This window comes from Canis aureus, chromosome X, assembly GCF_053574225.1.
Source record: "Canis aureus isolate CA01 chromosome X, VMU_Caureus_v.1.0, whole genome shotgun sequence".
Taxonomy (NCBI): Eukaryota; Metazoa; Chordata; class Mammalia; order Carnivora; family Canidae; genus Canis; species Canis aureus.
This window is the reverse complement of record NC_135649.1, coordinates 4,945,674-4,960,959: the sequence shown is the minus strand read 5'-3', so window position 1 is coordinate 4,960,959 and position 15,286 is coordinate 4,945,674. Positions and strand designations below refer to the sequence as shown.

General features: G+C 44.6%; 1 protein-coding gene across 14 annotated transcripts in view; it reads left to right on the top strand.

The window, feature by feature from the left end:
* Positions 1–15,286, top strand: part of MTMR1 (myotubularin related protein 1) — a 64,258-nt gene that overhangs the window by 2,477 nt on the left and 46,495 nt on the right. For 8 of the 14 annotated variants that reach the window (XM_077887628.1, XM_077887626.1, XM_077887637.1 and 5 more), the window contains one exon: positions 3,380–3,485. In XM_077887628.1, coding sequence (XP_077743754.1) covers positions 3,380–3,485 — 106 coding nt within the window. Of the gene's footprint in view, positions 1–3,379; positions 3,486–4,314; positions 4,340–14,785; positions 14,810–15,286 lie in introns of those variants that run through there. The other 6 variants (XM_077887627.1, XM_077887635.1, XM_077887631.1 and 3 more) reach the window with 2 other exon arrangements.

Genomic DNA, 15,286 nt, shown 5'->3' with positions numbered 1-15,286 from the left:
AGGATGGTCAGGGAAAGTCTGACTGACAAAGGTGACATTTGAGTACTGCCCCTAAAGAAGGGAAGGGTCCAGTCATACAGATATTGAGGGCGACAGCATTCCAGCAGAGGCCTGTGCACCCTGGATGGGGGTGGACCAAGTGTGCAAGGATCAGCAAGGAGACCAGTGTGACTAGAGGGGAGGGAGCTAGGAGAGAGGTCACAGGGGCAGATTGAGTCATGGGGAGCTACTGGGGCTTTTGGAGCAGAGGACTGCCATACCCTGGTGTAGATTTCAGTAAACCTGTCATTGCTGTGTGGACAACAGACGGAAAAGGGGAAGGGATTGAAGCAGAGAGACTAGCAGGTAAGAGACTATTGCAGTCATCCAAGTAAGAGAGGATGCTGGCCTAGATAGCTGGAGGAGAGGAGGGAGAAGTGGTCAGATTATAGATGTAATTTGAAAAAAACCTGCAGGGTTGAGCCAATATGGTTTGCTGAAGAACATTGCTTGTTGGGTGGGAGAGAAGAATCAAGATGCCAAGATTTGGGGCTTGTGGGAAAATGGTGTTGCCAAGATGGAAAAGCCTCTGAATGGAGCACAGTTAGGAAATTAGCAGGCTCTCAGCTCCAGACATACCAGTTCTGAGATGCCAGCTGTATATCCCAGAGCACAGGTCAAAGACGCAGTTGGTTCCTATAGGCCTGGAGTTCAGGGGTGTTGTGTGGGCTGGAGACCTAAATTTGGGAGTAATCTGCCTAGAAATGGGGCCTAAATTCAGGAGGTGGGAGGGGAATACAGAAGAATGATGGGAGTCTGGAAAAGAGGATTGTGATAGGGACTGACTGGGCAGGGTGCATTTTCGGGATACTAGCCAATAAGAGTGATGTGGCCTGGAGAGCATTCAGATGTGAGAGTGAGGTGAAGGGGGGGGCAGGCTGCAAGGTCAACCCTGGCTTTTGGGCACAGGAGTACCTGGGTAACTGCCTGTGCTCTCCCCTGACCTAGGAAACACAGGGGTGGGGGAGTGCATTGCAGGCTGAGCCACCGGTGCTGGCTTCAACAGGTCGAGTTGGCAGGGCCTCAGGACCGACTAGTACAGATGTCTCCTTGGATCATGGGCATCCAGATCAGGAGACTCCAGGTCGGAGAAACAAAGCTGGCCTCCTCCAGGCTGCAGGCGGTTCTTAATACCAGGAGTGTGGTGGGAGATTGCACAGGGGGAACCTGGCCGACCTTCTTGGATCTGTCATCGTGACAGGCTCTGATTCATATTCTTCTTTGAAGAGTGACTCCTAGAGTGGAACCTGGCTCTATGGGCGAAGTTCAGCCCTGCCCCACGGAGTGGGGAGCCCTCCCCTCCCTCCTGAATACTGTACTTAGTGATGACAAAGCTGCGGTCCTGCAAGAGGATGTGGCTTGCTCAAGGTCGCAGAGCTAGCTGGTAACAGAAACAGGACTCGGATCCAAGCCTCCTGTCTACCAGCCCACTATACCATGCTGTTTGTGACTGTGTTGGCCAGGACACTTCTGGTTGCAAGTGACAAAAAACACAACTCATTCTAGCTTAAGCCAAAAAGGAAATGTCTTGGCGCACATCACTGCTGCAGACGAGGAAAGAAGGCCAGGGGCACACTTGGAGCCTGAGCACACAGCATTGTTGGGGCTCCTCATCTCTTGTTTTTTCTTGTCCCATTCTTTATCTCTGTGGGTTTTTCAAGGTAGTGGGGGTGGGGAGGGGCCTCCAGCGGTGCTGGGAGTGGATCTACCCAGCTTGTGATCTAAGAGGAAAGCGTGGGGCTGGCCTGGTCTGGGTCACTCTCCTATAAGTGGGCTCAGGAGGAGCAAGGTATAACCTCCCCCTCCTCCCCAGCTACCCCACAGAATCCTCTGAGGTGGGGAAGGACAGTTGCCCACAGGAGAAAAGTGTCCTTATCAGAAGAAGGAGGGAGGGATGCTGGGCAGATGGTAACAACAGGTCACCCACAGTGGGCGACCAGGCAGGTTCCTACTGTTAGATTTGCTATCAGGGGTGGGTGCTGGTAGGGAAAGAAGGCAGTGTGACAAGAAAAGTATGATCTAACCGGCAGTAAAGGTGACTTAGCCTTTAAAAAAGAAACTAAAATCCCTTCCCTTTCCCTCCTTTTTTCTAAGTTAGAAATTGTAGCAAATAGGATTTTGACATATGTTGGGAATGTTATGACACATGGTAGGAATGTCTGCCCATTGAGTGCATGTTTTTACTTATATTTTCAGCCCCGCAGCTAACCACTGGGCTGTCTTGATCAGAGACAGAAATTGAATCCCTAGTAGAGAGCATCGAGTATCTTCATTTAACTGTTCAGGCTATTTCACACACTGCCTGGGGATCCTACTCTTTCACTCTTTCCAATGGATGAGTGCGGATTTAATTAGTGATGAGATTTTTATAGGTCTGGAACTTTCTTTACAGCAAAACCTACCTGCAGGATAAACTTTCATGGACATGTCTTGCCCTTCGCTTAATACCTTCGGTGCTTTGGTGAGGAGCCTGGCCCCTTGGGGGCAAGTTTTCATTCCCTCACTGCCTGTGCGTGGAAACATGGTGACACTTGAGAGCACCGTGCAAGTGTCAAGAAGGATGCCATTTTCCTCGCATGACTGTGTGCTCGCCCAAGGCAGTGGCTGGCCTCTGGGGTGCTGGCCTCTGTTCTGCCTTCCAGCTCAGTGAGTGGCTCACTCTTGGTTGAGCCGTGTCCCGGAAGGACAGCCTTCGTGGAGCTGGGGGCAGGCCCGCCGCCACCTTCTGATTGGGCGCAACACCTCTGCTGCCTCAGTTTTCTCATCGCAGAAACCTGCTGGCTATTCCCCGTTCTGCCTTCTTATCACACTGTGGTTGTGAGGCTCTGCTATCATAACAGACCGGAAGAGCCTTTGCAAGTTGTCAGTGCACTTACAGAAATGTAAGGTAGCTTTATTACTACATGCAGGACATCATGTATCTAGCCTGGTCTTTTTAAAATCACATAATCAACTGTTCTGTTAAAAGTCTCTGTGAAAAACATGCCGTGAGATAAATAGTTCACTTTAGAATTCATATTCCATACACATTAAGAATATTCACTCCATATAGTTGTAATATAGTAAAATTCCATGAGATGATAGAGAATAATGTGCTTAACTGTCTAATATCTAGACTCTTAAACGCAAAAAATTGGTTGATTTAAAATCAGCCTGGAACCTAACTTTACTTCCTGGTTGTCAAGATTTCGTTTCTTATATGAGATGTAAGGGTAGCCAAGTAGTCTAATAAAAATTTGTTTTCTAAAAAAAAAATGTGCATATATCCCTAGTCAGTGCTCATTTTTTTTTCACTGAGAGCTGACGTCTTAAAATATTTTAATCACACTATTTCTTTTAGTCCTACAGGATCACATGTTGAATGGTGTAAACAGCTTATAGCTGCTACAATTTCTAGTCAGATTTCAGGTTCAGTGACATCAGAAAATGTATCCAGAGACTACAAGGTAAGCAGCATTGAGTCCTTAATTGATTTTCAATGTATCAAGAAGCTTTGCATTTTTTAAAGGATTTATTTTATTAATTTGTTTATTTATTTGAGAGAGAGCATGTGTGCAGGGCAAGGAGGGGGAGTAGGCAGGGCAGGGAGGGGGAGTAGGAGGAGTGGGGGAGTAGGAGAAGAATGTCAAGGAGGGGACTACTGAGCTCAGAGCCCAGTGTGGTGCTTGATCCCACGACCCCAAGATCACAACTTGAGCTGAAATCAAGAGTTGATCTTTTAACTGACTGAGCCACCCAGATGCCCCAAGAAGCTTTGCGTTTTTAAGTGAGACTTTAGCCCCTTGATGCTCAGTGGACGTTTGCTTGGAAACAAGGGTGAAAGGTTTTCTGTTAGATCTGAATGTTAGAGGAGAATTTTTACCGGGATCTAGTGTGTGTACTCATGATTTTTGTAATTGGGAGGAAAAGCTATCTTTAGATTATATCTTTTTTTAAAAAAAATCCTGCTCCATTTTAGTATTTTATTATATCACATATTGTGTTTTTGCATTTTATTATAATAAATGCCTATATTTTCTTTGATCATATTCTGAACTTCAGAAAATGTCTGATAGTATTTCCCAGCTTCACAATTTGTGTCTGTACTTAGGTACTACCTGTGGGATTTCAGCATTAACATGTGATGCTGCAGTGCAAAAACTTGCAGAACTCCTGAATGTTGTATGGGCAGCCTCATTTTTTGGTCCTTAATTTTTATTCTCTGTTTATTCTAAAGTTGAGAATGGTAAGCTCCTTGTCAGCAGAGACTGGGGCTCTTTTACTGCCCACTGCTTCCCAGCACGCTCCTGGAGTATAACAGGTGCTCCATAAATACTTGTTGAGTCAACTAACAATTAAAAAACTTCTGTGCTCCATCTTTGTTAAGCCTAAGACTAACTTTGTTTTAATGTCAACAGACCATTAAACCATGCTTATGTTGCAGCAGTAGCATGTGCTTGAATTGAGGTTTCAGTTTATTATAGCTACTTACCTGTGCCTGTTAGTAAGAGAGAATCGATTTTCACAAGTACAGGTGAACTACATTTAGTATCCCAGACTACCCTCAGTCAACAGCCTCTCAAAATCACAAGTCCTTGCCAGGCGCCAAGTCTTATAAACAGTTCAAGAATGACAGGAAAGATCCTAATTAATTCTTAATCCATGCTCCTTGCTTAAGGGCTCTGGCCTCCGTTCTCCTCCTCTGTTTCTCATAATGTACCAAGTGCAGAAACTGACTCGAGAGGCCATGGAATTGACATTTGGCTGTCATGCTGTACTTCATCCGAGCCTTCGATGCTGTTGATTAGGCCTAGCAGAGGAAAGCAGGGCTGCGGATTAGTAGAAATTGGATCAACTGCTCAGCCAGAAGAGTGACAGTACATCACTCTCGATAGGTTTCCCTGCTACCTGGTTTTCACGTTTGTCCATGTAGGAGCAGCTGGGGTTCCGGGTGTTCCAAACCCAGCTGGGCACATATGCCGGCTGCAGGTGGGAGGAACATTTGCTGCATCGCTGATGCCGGAGCGGCTGGTCGCTGAGCAGCTGCCACCCCACCAGGCCCAGTTGCCCTGTCGCCCCCTTCTTAGCTGAGAAACTGCCCCACTGGGTGGAGAGGCTCATGAACCCGTATTAGCGGAGGCCTCGGAATGGTTTTCTTTCTGGACAATTAGGAGTTAACTGTAATGTTTTCTTTATGCTTGATTACTTGTTAGTGTTGTGAGGGTTCTATAAAAGACTGATGACTGTGTGCAAAGCTTTCTAACCTCTACATTAATAGATTACAGTGAATCTGTACATTAATATGAAGCAACGAAGTTTTTTTGATTTTAGTCTATTTACAAATTTTGTGTAGCAGAATTAGCTCATGTTGGAATGGTTTAACAGATGGCATTTGGAAAAAAATAAGGCAGTTCTAGATTTTGTAAATTGAATTTTAGGTACCTACATCAGATCATAGCTAAAGCTTTAGATGAGTGATTGTAAGAGAACACGTTTTATAATTATCTTTGTTATATTTGCCCTGTAGCCAAGTATGCAAAGTCAGCATTAAATATATAGTTCAGGAGTTGTTTTCTTTAAGAAGAGAGTTTTTTAAATAACAAAAGGGTAAAATGTTTTTAAACCATAAGGATAATTTTAAATGCTACTTATAAAGTCGTTCTTAAAATCAGAGTACCCCCCCCAAAAAAAAATCAGAGTACCCAAGATGGGCCTCCTATACCTCTGTCATGGGAGCCACTGCATGGGGTTTTTCCTGAAGGTCCAGACACAATTCCTTGAGGATCTAATGTGTAGTCATAAATCAATAATAGTTCAGATTATCTACTGTGCAAATATCCTCTTTGAAATTCACGCACAACATGGGGGTTCATTTATTATAGGTTAAGTTCCATATCAGTAATTAAATGGGAGCGAGTGTTTATAATGGAGCTGAGCATGTGCATCTTGATTCGAAATGCTGATTGTCTTTCACAACATAGGCTGCTGAGGGTACTACATCCCCCTCATCACCCCTTGAGCATGTGTATGACTCCACAGTTTTCTAATACTTTCTTGTTGGTTTTGTAATACTTTTTGACATATAATCTGTTTCAGTCTTAAAACAACCAAATGAGGTAGCTTTTATTATAATCATCATTTAACAGAGGAAGAAACCAAGGCTCGGAGATGTCAAATGACTTGCTTGGTATCCCATAGCTAGACTTGGGATTTTTCAGCAGGACAACTGGAAAGCTAGAGTATATTTAAAATTTTGTCCCCCTGCTCTTGCCTACCCTTCTTCACAATGTGGCCCTTGGGTTTTCCCACATCAGCACTCACCATTCTGTAAAAATGCAGCTCCCTTCCATGGTCCCTATCCCACCCATGAGTCAGAATCTCTGCAGGTATGGAACCCAGGGCCTCTTATATTTCTTATGTATAGTAAAATCTGAAATGCTAGGCTTCTTAGGTTTATAGCTTGTTTCTGGTACATTCCTACATATCTGAATAATTAGCAACTCAGGTTAGGTTTTAGAGAACAGTTGTTTTATTATTTATTCATGTCATAAATTGACAATAGTCTCAGGGTCAGATCACCCAGACTATGGTAAGAATATCACTTTTATCAGGTGAGGTGAGTTTAGATGGTATGTTTGTGGACCTATGTTCACAGTTATGTAGTCATTTTAAATATGTATTAGAAGAGCTAGCACACACAAAAAAGAAAAGCTAGCACATTCAACTTGTGATTTAATGGATGTTGTTGCGTAGAGCTAGGCAAAGTATGAAAACGGGGTCAATTTAAAATCAATGTAAAGATAAATACTAATATTAGCATAGGCAGTATAGAGAGAGACCAAACCGAGCTTGTAGAGGTGGTGTATGAAATGACAGAAATTTGGGAAATATTGTCGCAGCCGTAAGACTAAATAGCTATTATGTTGAGTTGTGGATCAACTAAATTAATAAATGTATGCTTTAATACCAAGTCACCCTGAAGATTCGCCTGATGGTTAAGACTACTAGAAATGTAATAAAATGTTTTGTTTTGTTTTGTTTGACCCCCTCCCCGCACCCCACTACCAACTCAGCTCATTTGCTTTTCACTTTTACTGAGCTAACAAAAAATAAAAGTCTTTTTCTCGAATCTGTCAGAGATTTTAAGAACAGGATCTGAATGTGATGTTCCATAGATTGGATGCAATAACATGGTAACAAATTGTAATGAAGCTTCCTAGGCAAGGTTAGTAGAAGTGACCAGTGACCTCATCATCACCATCACTACCCCTGTTCCTCTCCTTTTTTTTTTCCTTCCCTCCTCCATGCACACACAATAGCGAGATGTCTTCTTTAAACGTTCTGAAGAAAAGAGAAACAATGGAGAGGGGCCTATACTAAGTGTAATTATTTAACAAGTTAGTATGGTGAGTAAATTCAGGATCCTAGACAAAAATTTCCAGGAGGGCTTTGGTGGGAAGTAAGATGCAGTGCACGGGCAAGGCTTCATGACGCCTGAGCTAGGTTTTGGGGAATATTTCTTACACTGAGTACTAGTCTATGAATAGAGAAGCTCGAGCATGATCTTTCAGAATCTATGGCTGTAACCCATTGTTTAAGCTTGGCCTTGTGATTGATTTATTAAATCAGAGTTTTCAGATGTCTACAAGCTAGGCAGACACGGGAGGGGGCAATGGAGAAGAGCATGTCCCCTTAAAAACAATTTTAAGAACACCCTGCTACTACTGCCTGTTTGAGCGTTAGGCCTCCAGTTGGTAACCAGTGCAATAGAAAAGTGTTATCCTGTCTTCCACGGTTACTTGTGGGGAAAAACTATTTCTTAAAAATACCAAGATTTCGTCAGAGAAAGACAAATACCATATGATTTCACTCATATGTGGAGTTTAAGAAACAAAACAGATGAATGTGGGGGAAAAAAGAGAGAGACAAACCATGAAACAGACTCTTCACTCTGGAGAACACACTGTGGGTTACTGAGGGAGGTGGGTGGGGGGATGGGGGAATGGGGGATGGGGATGAAGGAGGACACTTGTGGTGGGCACCAGGTCCAGGTGTTGTATGGAAATGATGAATCACTCAATTCTATCCCTGAAACTAATATTACACTGTATGTTAACTCACTGGAATTTTAAAACCTGAAAAAAATTATCAAGATTTCAGCTTCTGCTTCTGGAAAAATGGAGCCAATGCATGTTTTCCTATTCGTCATGCTAAGTACACCCAAAACCCTGGACATCAGCTATAAAATAAACGTAGAGTGTGCCGAAAAGTGGAAGGCGGCAGAGTGATCAGGGACCTTAGGACCCAAGGAATGACATAGCAGTGAGCTCCTGCATTTTGTTTCTGCCACGTATGTCCCAGACTTGTTGCTGAAGAAGCCAGCAACCCAGAAATGCCAACGGGCATCAACAACAAAAGCCTATTCTCTCAAGCCAAAGGACCGGGAAAGGGACAGCCTAGCAAAAAGAAAACTTAGGCACTAATCACTGTTCTCCAGCCAAACACCACAGAAAAAGGAGTGCCCCCCCCGGCCCCCGCCCAGCAGGGCCCAGTCGGGAGCCTAGATTTCCCACCCTTGCCAGGCTGTAATGAGGCACAACAACCCTGGGCAGTGATGGTATCAGAGGAAGCCTAGTGGAGAGTCAGACTTTCACCACTGCCCATTGGTGGGGAGGCTGTGCCTCCTACTGTGGTGTCAGTGGAGGCCATGTGAGGGGCAGGAATGAGGTATCCATGCCGCTGGCAGCCAGGGAGATATGAGTGGCAGCCTGGGAGGGGGGGGTGCTGGGACTCTCGCCCCCACCCAGAAGTAACCAGGAGTCCCCCATCCTCTGGTGTCCGTGGAGGCTGAGTGGCTGTAATGAGGTGGTGCCCCTGCTTCTGCTGCAGCAGTGTCAGAGAAAGCCCGCTAAAACAGAAGGTTTAAATAAGATCCATACTCTCATAACTAATACTCAGAAAGTTCAGATTGCTATTGGAAATCACTCGTCATAGCACGCACCAGAAAGATTGCAGAGTATGGAAAAAATCAATCGATGACAGAACTGAGATGGCAGATGTTCGAGTTTTGTGAAAATGAGTTTTTTTGGTTTTTTTTAAAGATTTTATTTTTCATGAGAGATGCAGAGGGAGAAACAGACTCCATTCAGGGAGCCCGATGAGGGACTTGATCCCAGGACCCCGGGATCACTCCCTGAGCCGATGGCAGACGCTCAACCACTGAGTGGCAGCCTGAGCCACTCAGGCATCCCGAAAATGAGTTTACAGAAGCCATCATAAAATTGCTTCAGTAAACAATTCCAAATATGCTTGAGACAATGAAAACATAGAAAGTGGGAGAAAAGAAATAGAAAAGTTTCATCAAGGAAATGGAAGATAAAGAAGAACCAAATGGAAATTTTAAAACTGAAAAATATAATAACTGAAAATTAAAAAAAAATCCTCAATGAATGGGTTTGATAGTACAGTAGAGAGGACAGGGGAAAGAATTGGATGGGTCTTAAGGGAATTGAGCCAAAAACGCCCCTCAGCAAAGGTCATGTACTATATGATTCCACTTAGGTAACAGTCTTCAAATGACAAAATGTTCGTCACAAAGGGATTCCTGGTTGCCAGGGGCCTAGGACGGGAGAGGCAGTGAGAGAAGCCGAAGTGGCTCTGGAAGGTGACAGTAGGAGTCCTCCTGGTGTTGAGATTGTTCTGCGTCTTGATTGTGTCCGTGTCAGTTTCCTGCTTCTGCCATCCTTCTAGAGTTCTGTAATATGCTGCCACTGGGGAAGCTGAATGCCATGGTACATGGACTCTCCGCTATTTCCCACCACTGCCTGTGAGTCTACAATTATCTCCAAATTAAAACTTATTTTTTAAAAGGTCAAGATTTTTACAGACTGCTCAGTGAGTCTACACTGCACGTAAAACAAATCTCGATTAATACGTCTAAAGCTCATGATTTATCAGAAGTAGGATTTGAGTGAAACATCACGTTACCTAGTAAAGATGTGAGAATTTCGTTAGAGGATAGTGACAGCAGATCTCAGTTTAACTAGTTCAGTTACAGATCTCCTCATCCCTTTTGTAAGTGGCACTTGGGGCCAGCACGCTTCATTGAAGGCGGAATTGAATGGCTGCTTTGTCACCTTTCTGGGGACAGGCGGGGGGGGGGGGGCAGCTTCGGAGAGTGGAAGGTGACTGTTGCAGGCTAGAGTTTGACAGTGGAGGTCAGGCCCGGTTCAGGTGTGGCCAGTTTCCCAAAGACCAGGCTTATGTTTTGATGCCTAGTTACGATTTGTATTCGCCTGCCCTGGGCCTCTGCCTCTGGCCAGCCGGTGACCACCAAGCTGTGTAGAATCCAGTTGTTAAGATGCCCACAGCAAGAGGAATGATCTCCTGAGCCAACAGGTCACTCTTCCAAAGCAGGGTTAGAGACCTCTTCTTTTTCACTCATTTTGTAGTGATCTGATAGCCACAGCAAAATTATTTTAAATGTAGGCTTCACGCCCAAAAAGAAAACAATGGTGTTTTTACCTCAATATCACAGTCTTTTCTTGAAAAGAAGCCTCTTAGACAAACATTATATGTTCTCATTCATTTGGGGAATATAAATAATAGTGAAAAGGAATATAAGGGAAGGGGGAAGAAATGTGTGGGAAATATCAGAAAGGGAGACAGAAAATAAAGACTGCTAACTCTGGGAAACGAACTAGGGGTGGTAGAAGGGGAGGAGGGCGGGGGGTGGGAGTGAATGGGTGACGGGCACTGGGGGTTATTCTGTATGTTAGTAAATTGAACACCAATAAAAAATAAATAAAAAAAAAAGAAAACCAAAAAAAAAAAAAAAGAAGCCTCTTAGAGGCATAAGTTCAAAACAAGTCATTTAGAAAACGCTGATACTTATTTGATTTAATATTGTCTTATGTGGCTGATCAAACAGATCATAAACTTTGGGTTCGGAGCACTTTGCCTTGAGCCCCGGCCCTTTAATTGATGAGCTGCGCAACAAGTTATTATTTAACCTTCTCGGGCCTCAGTGTCCTCGTCTGCATAGTGGGTGTTACAGCAGAGGCTTAAGGTATTACATCGGGTGGCCTGTGAATGCTCATTTAGCTGACACTCTCAGCCTCCACAAATGTGTATGGTATATGTACCAAGCGGTCCTGGAGGAGCAGAGTCTAATTGCTGAACAGCCCTCTCTTTCCCCAGTCACGGTGTGGGCACCTGTTCTGTGCGAGGGGCTGGGCCGCACCGAGTTCCTCCTGGGGGAAAGGGACACCAGAACCTACAGCTGAGGTTGGACGGTGGTGAGGCTTGAAACAGATGCGTAAACGACACGGGGTGAGGCAAGTAAGGGCAGAGCAGGAGTTCTGGAAGCCGTGAGGGCCTTGGTCTGCCTCCTTCAGAGAGGAACAGGTTCAGGGGTCAGGGGGGTGTAATAGGGGTACAAACAGGGGCCCTGAAACAGCCAGCTGGGGTTTGGATTCCCACTCTGCTTTTGCTGGCTCTGTGACATTTGGGGTGTTTACTGCAGCTCCTGCTGCCTCGGCTCCCTCACCTGTCACATGGGGATAACAGTACCTCCTTCCTGGTGGCTGGGAGGGCTGGGAGAGTTGAGATGACATGTGTGAAGCATCTAGCACAGCACCTGCAACACAGCCGCGTGCCGGTATTTGTGCTGCCGCCACTGGCTGCATTTGGGAACTTCCTGACATCCTTCCATGCTGTTGGAGGCTTAGTGGTGTCAGCTCTTACCTTATAAAGAGTTAAGATAGGAGCCAGGCAGAGTGAGAATGCAACAATTGTTCAGAGCTGGCTTGGAGGGCCTGGCATAGGGGTGAGGCCACAGTGGGTCCCGAGGGGCAAAGAAGAGCACACCGACCCCCTTACCAAGAGCGTGTGGTCAGCGGGAGCCCTGACCTCTCTGGTGCACCCTAAAGGATGGCTTGAAGGGAACCTGAAAGCAGAAGGAGAGAGCTTTAACCCCCATGCAAACTTTTATACAAATTGAAATCTTGGTGCTTGTGTGGGGAGAAGTTCACTGTTCTCTTCTGCTACTTCGCATGGTACATGTGGAACCCTCCTGATGCCTGATGTGTGGGTTTTCCCGCATCCCAGCCAGGTCTGCAACACCGGCTGGGTGTCCTCCAATTCAGTTCAGTTCAGTTCTGACACTGACTGGAGTTAGTACAGACCCCACAGGGGAAGGCCTCCGTCCCACGAGACTGTCCCTCACTTCGGACACCAAACGAAAGTAGTGGGCCCCGGGTTCCCCATGACTTCTGTCCAGCCTGGCTCTAAAATGGGGGTTCCCAGGACCCCCTCCTTGATTTTGCTCATTTCTAGAACAGCTCACAGAAATCAGGGAAATGTTTACCACCTTTATTAAAGGACATGACAAAGGAGATAGATGAACAGCCAGATGAAGAGATACATACGGCAGGTGCTGGGAGGGTCCCGGGCGCAGGAGCTTCTGGCGCCATGGACTTGGGGCACACCACTCTCCCAGGACATGAATGTGTTCAGTGCAGAAGCTCTCTGAACCCCCATGCTATTGGGATTTTATGGAGACCTCATCACATGGGCATAATCCACTACCTCACTCTCCGGGCCCTCTCCCTTCTGCAGGGTGAGGGGTGTGGAGCCGAAAGTTCAAAGCTTCTAATAGTGGCTTGCTCTTTCTGGTGGGAAGCTCCCATCCTAAGCCACGTAGAGTTGTCTCATTACCAGATTACTTAACTGGGTCTTGGTTTTCTCATCAGAAAATGCAGCCAATGATTGTTTTTATCTCACAAGGTTGTTTTGAAAATAAAATGAATTAATACATACAAACTACTTAGGAGAATGGCTCTTAAAATCATTCCATGAATATTTTTTTATGATGCAAGGAAAACAGTAAAGGAACTAAAAATTAAATTTCCATCAGCAGAAATGGAAAGAGGGAGATAGGAGTTTGAGAAAGCTTATTTATCTTTTATTTTTTTAAGATTTATTTATTTATTTATTTATTTATTTATTTATTTATTTATTTATTTATTCATGGAAGACAGAGAGAGAGAAAGAGAGAGATAGAGAGGCAGAGACACAGGCAGAGGGAGAAGCAGGCTCCGTGCAGGGAGCCCGATATGGAACTCGATCCCAGGACTCCAGGATCACGCCCTGGGCTGAAGGCAGCGCCAAACCACTGAGCCACCCAGGCTGCCCTTATTCATCTTTTAGAATGAGACATGGATAGATACTGTTTAAAGTTGACAAATCGAGAATTAGAGGTGTAATCATGTTTGGAGTTATGGAGGCAATCCTCAGAATCAAAAATTGGTCCAGTTAAACATGGTTGTCACGAGGGAATGAACATGCTCAGAGAGGGGAGACCTTTTTTGAGTTTATTGCCATCTATGCCCCATTTTGCGTTGTTTACCCTCATGGGCATGTATTTTCTTGATTTTGTACTGACTTTCTTGAGGTGTACTTCACACACTTATAGTATACAATTTGATACACGTTTCAATAAGTACATACCTCTTAATCACCACGATTATGAGGATAAGCATCCATCACTCCCTTCTGCCAAAAATAAATAAATTTATTAAGAAGCCAGGTTTAGGTTCTTCAGTATAGTCTGTATTTAGGAATTTATGGGCTTTAGGTCTCTTTCAGCTACAGTATCACCACTTAACTCAAAAACCTTTTTTACTTCAGAGGGTATTTTAATGATGATACAGTGATGTTTTTTGACATCTGTGGCCTTGTATTCATATGATCTTATCTATCCTGAGTAAAACTTAAAAAGCCAATAATTAGAACCTCTGGTGAATTTTTTTCTTTTTTAATGATCTGTTTTCCACAGAACATGTAGTGCTTACATGGGAGGCTTTCAGACTGTGGATTGGGGAACAGAGACATTCAAGTCTGCCTCACTTTCCAAAGGTCCATCCATTCCCTGGGGTGTTCTCTCCAGCCAGAGCTTCCTGAATGCATACACTGCGTGTTCGAGTAGAAGTCACCGGCAAGGGTGTAGGAATAACATGTCTCTGCTTAATAAAGCTTGGCTTCTCCCCTCCTCCCCTCCTTCCCCTGCCCTCCCAGCAGAGCCAGTTGCCTCTTCCCACCTGCAGCTGCCCCTTCCCTGTTGCCAGTAGGAGTTAAGGTGAGGGGCAGGTACCTTTCTCTCCATGGGTGGCCATGGCAGGGAGTTTAACTTTGGAGTTCTGAGTAAAAGTTGAAAATAAAATTTCTATAGAGACCAGCTTAAGATTTATGGTTAACTAGGTTTTATGATACTATTAGTGCTAATAGCTGAGCCCTTCCCTTGGTCAAATGTGGGGGCTTTTGTGGTTTTTGGGTTCCCTTTTTGTTTTTGTTTCTGTGGGCTGGTTTGGGAGCAGAACTGCTTTTTTGTATCATTGTTTCTATGGGGAGAATGCATTCAGTATTCCAAACGGACACACAAGTGAACTTTTCAAACACAGCCTGTTCACAATGGCTTATAATGGTACTTGACAGAAGGGGTTTGTGTTTAAAATAATGTAGTTTGTCTCAGCCTAAGGGCAATAACTTTCTCCAAATCAGAGACTTGCCGGAGAATTCCAGGACAAACGTGTTAAGATTGATTCAATAGCGAACAAAACTTGGAGGGCAAACATGTTAGGATCGATCTGGTTGGTTTAGTTAGAGGATTATTCTGTTCCATCGGGATGGGCTGGTGAGCTTAACAGCCTCTTTCACAGGTCAATAGTCATGTGTCCATGATGATGATATTCTGTATTTTAACTAACAGGTTTTCAGGAGGCCTGATATAAGGGTAAGGATGTGTGGCTTTCGGCACCTGGGCCTCCTACTTGTCGTGTGTCTTTGTGCTTGATCCAACACTTAGTCTATTTAGCGTTCTTTACCTTCTCACTGGGTTTATGAATCACTCGGATCAACTTGCTCTGCTGTGTCACAGCTTTAAGTGTTCACTAGAAACGCTTTATTTGTTACAGTGTTTTTATGTGCAGTAAAAGCTAGCGTGTGTGAGGGCAGGATGCTCAAGTTGTTGCCAGCGTGCAGTACTGATGTTTGCTGGGTTACATGAATTCTGACCAAATGGAGATTCATGGCAGGGGCTTACATGGCCAGGCCTGCAGAGCCCTCTTTTCACCTCGTTTACCATGTAACTCGTCCTAAAGAATTGAACAACACCAACAAAGTGGTGATCTGCCGTCCAGCTTATCTAAGTCAGATTTCAAGTCACCTCTCTGTTTGCATGCTGACTCTAAGAAGCAGAAGTGCTAGTCTT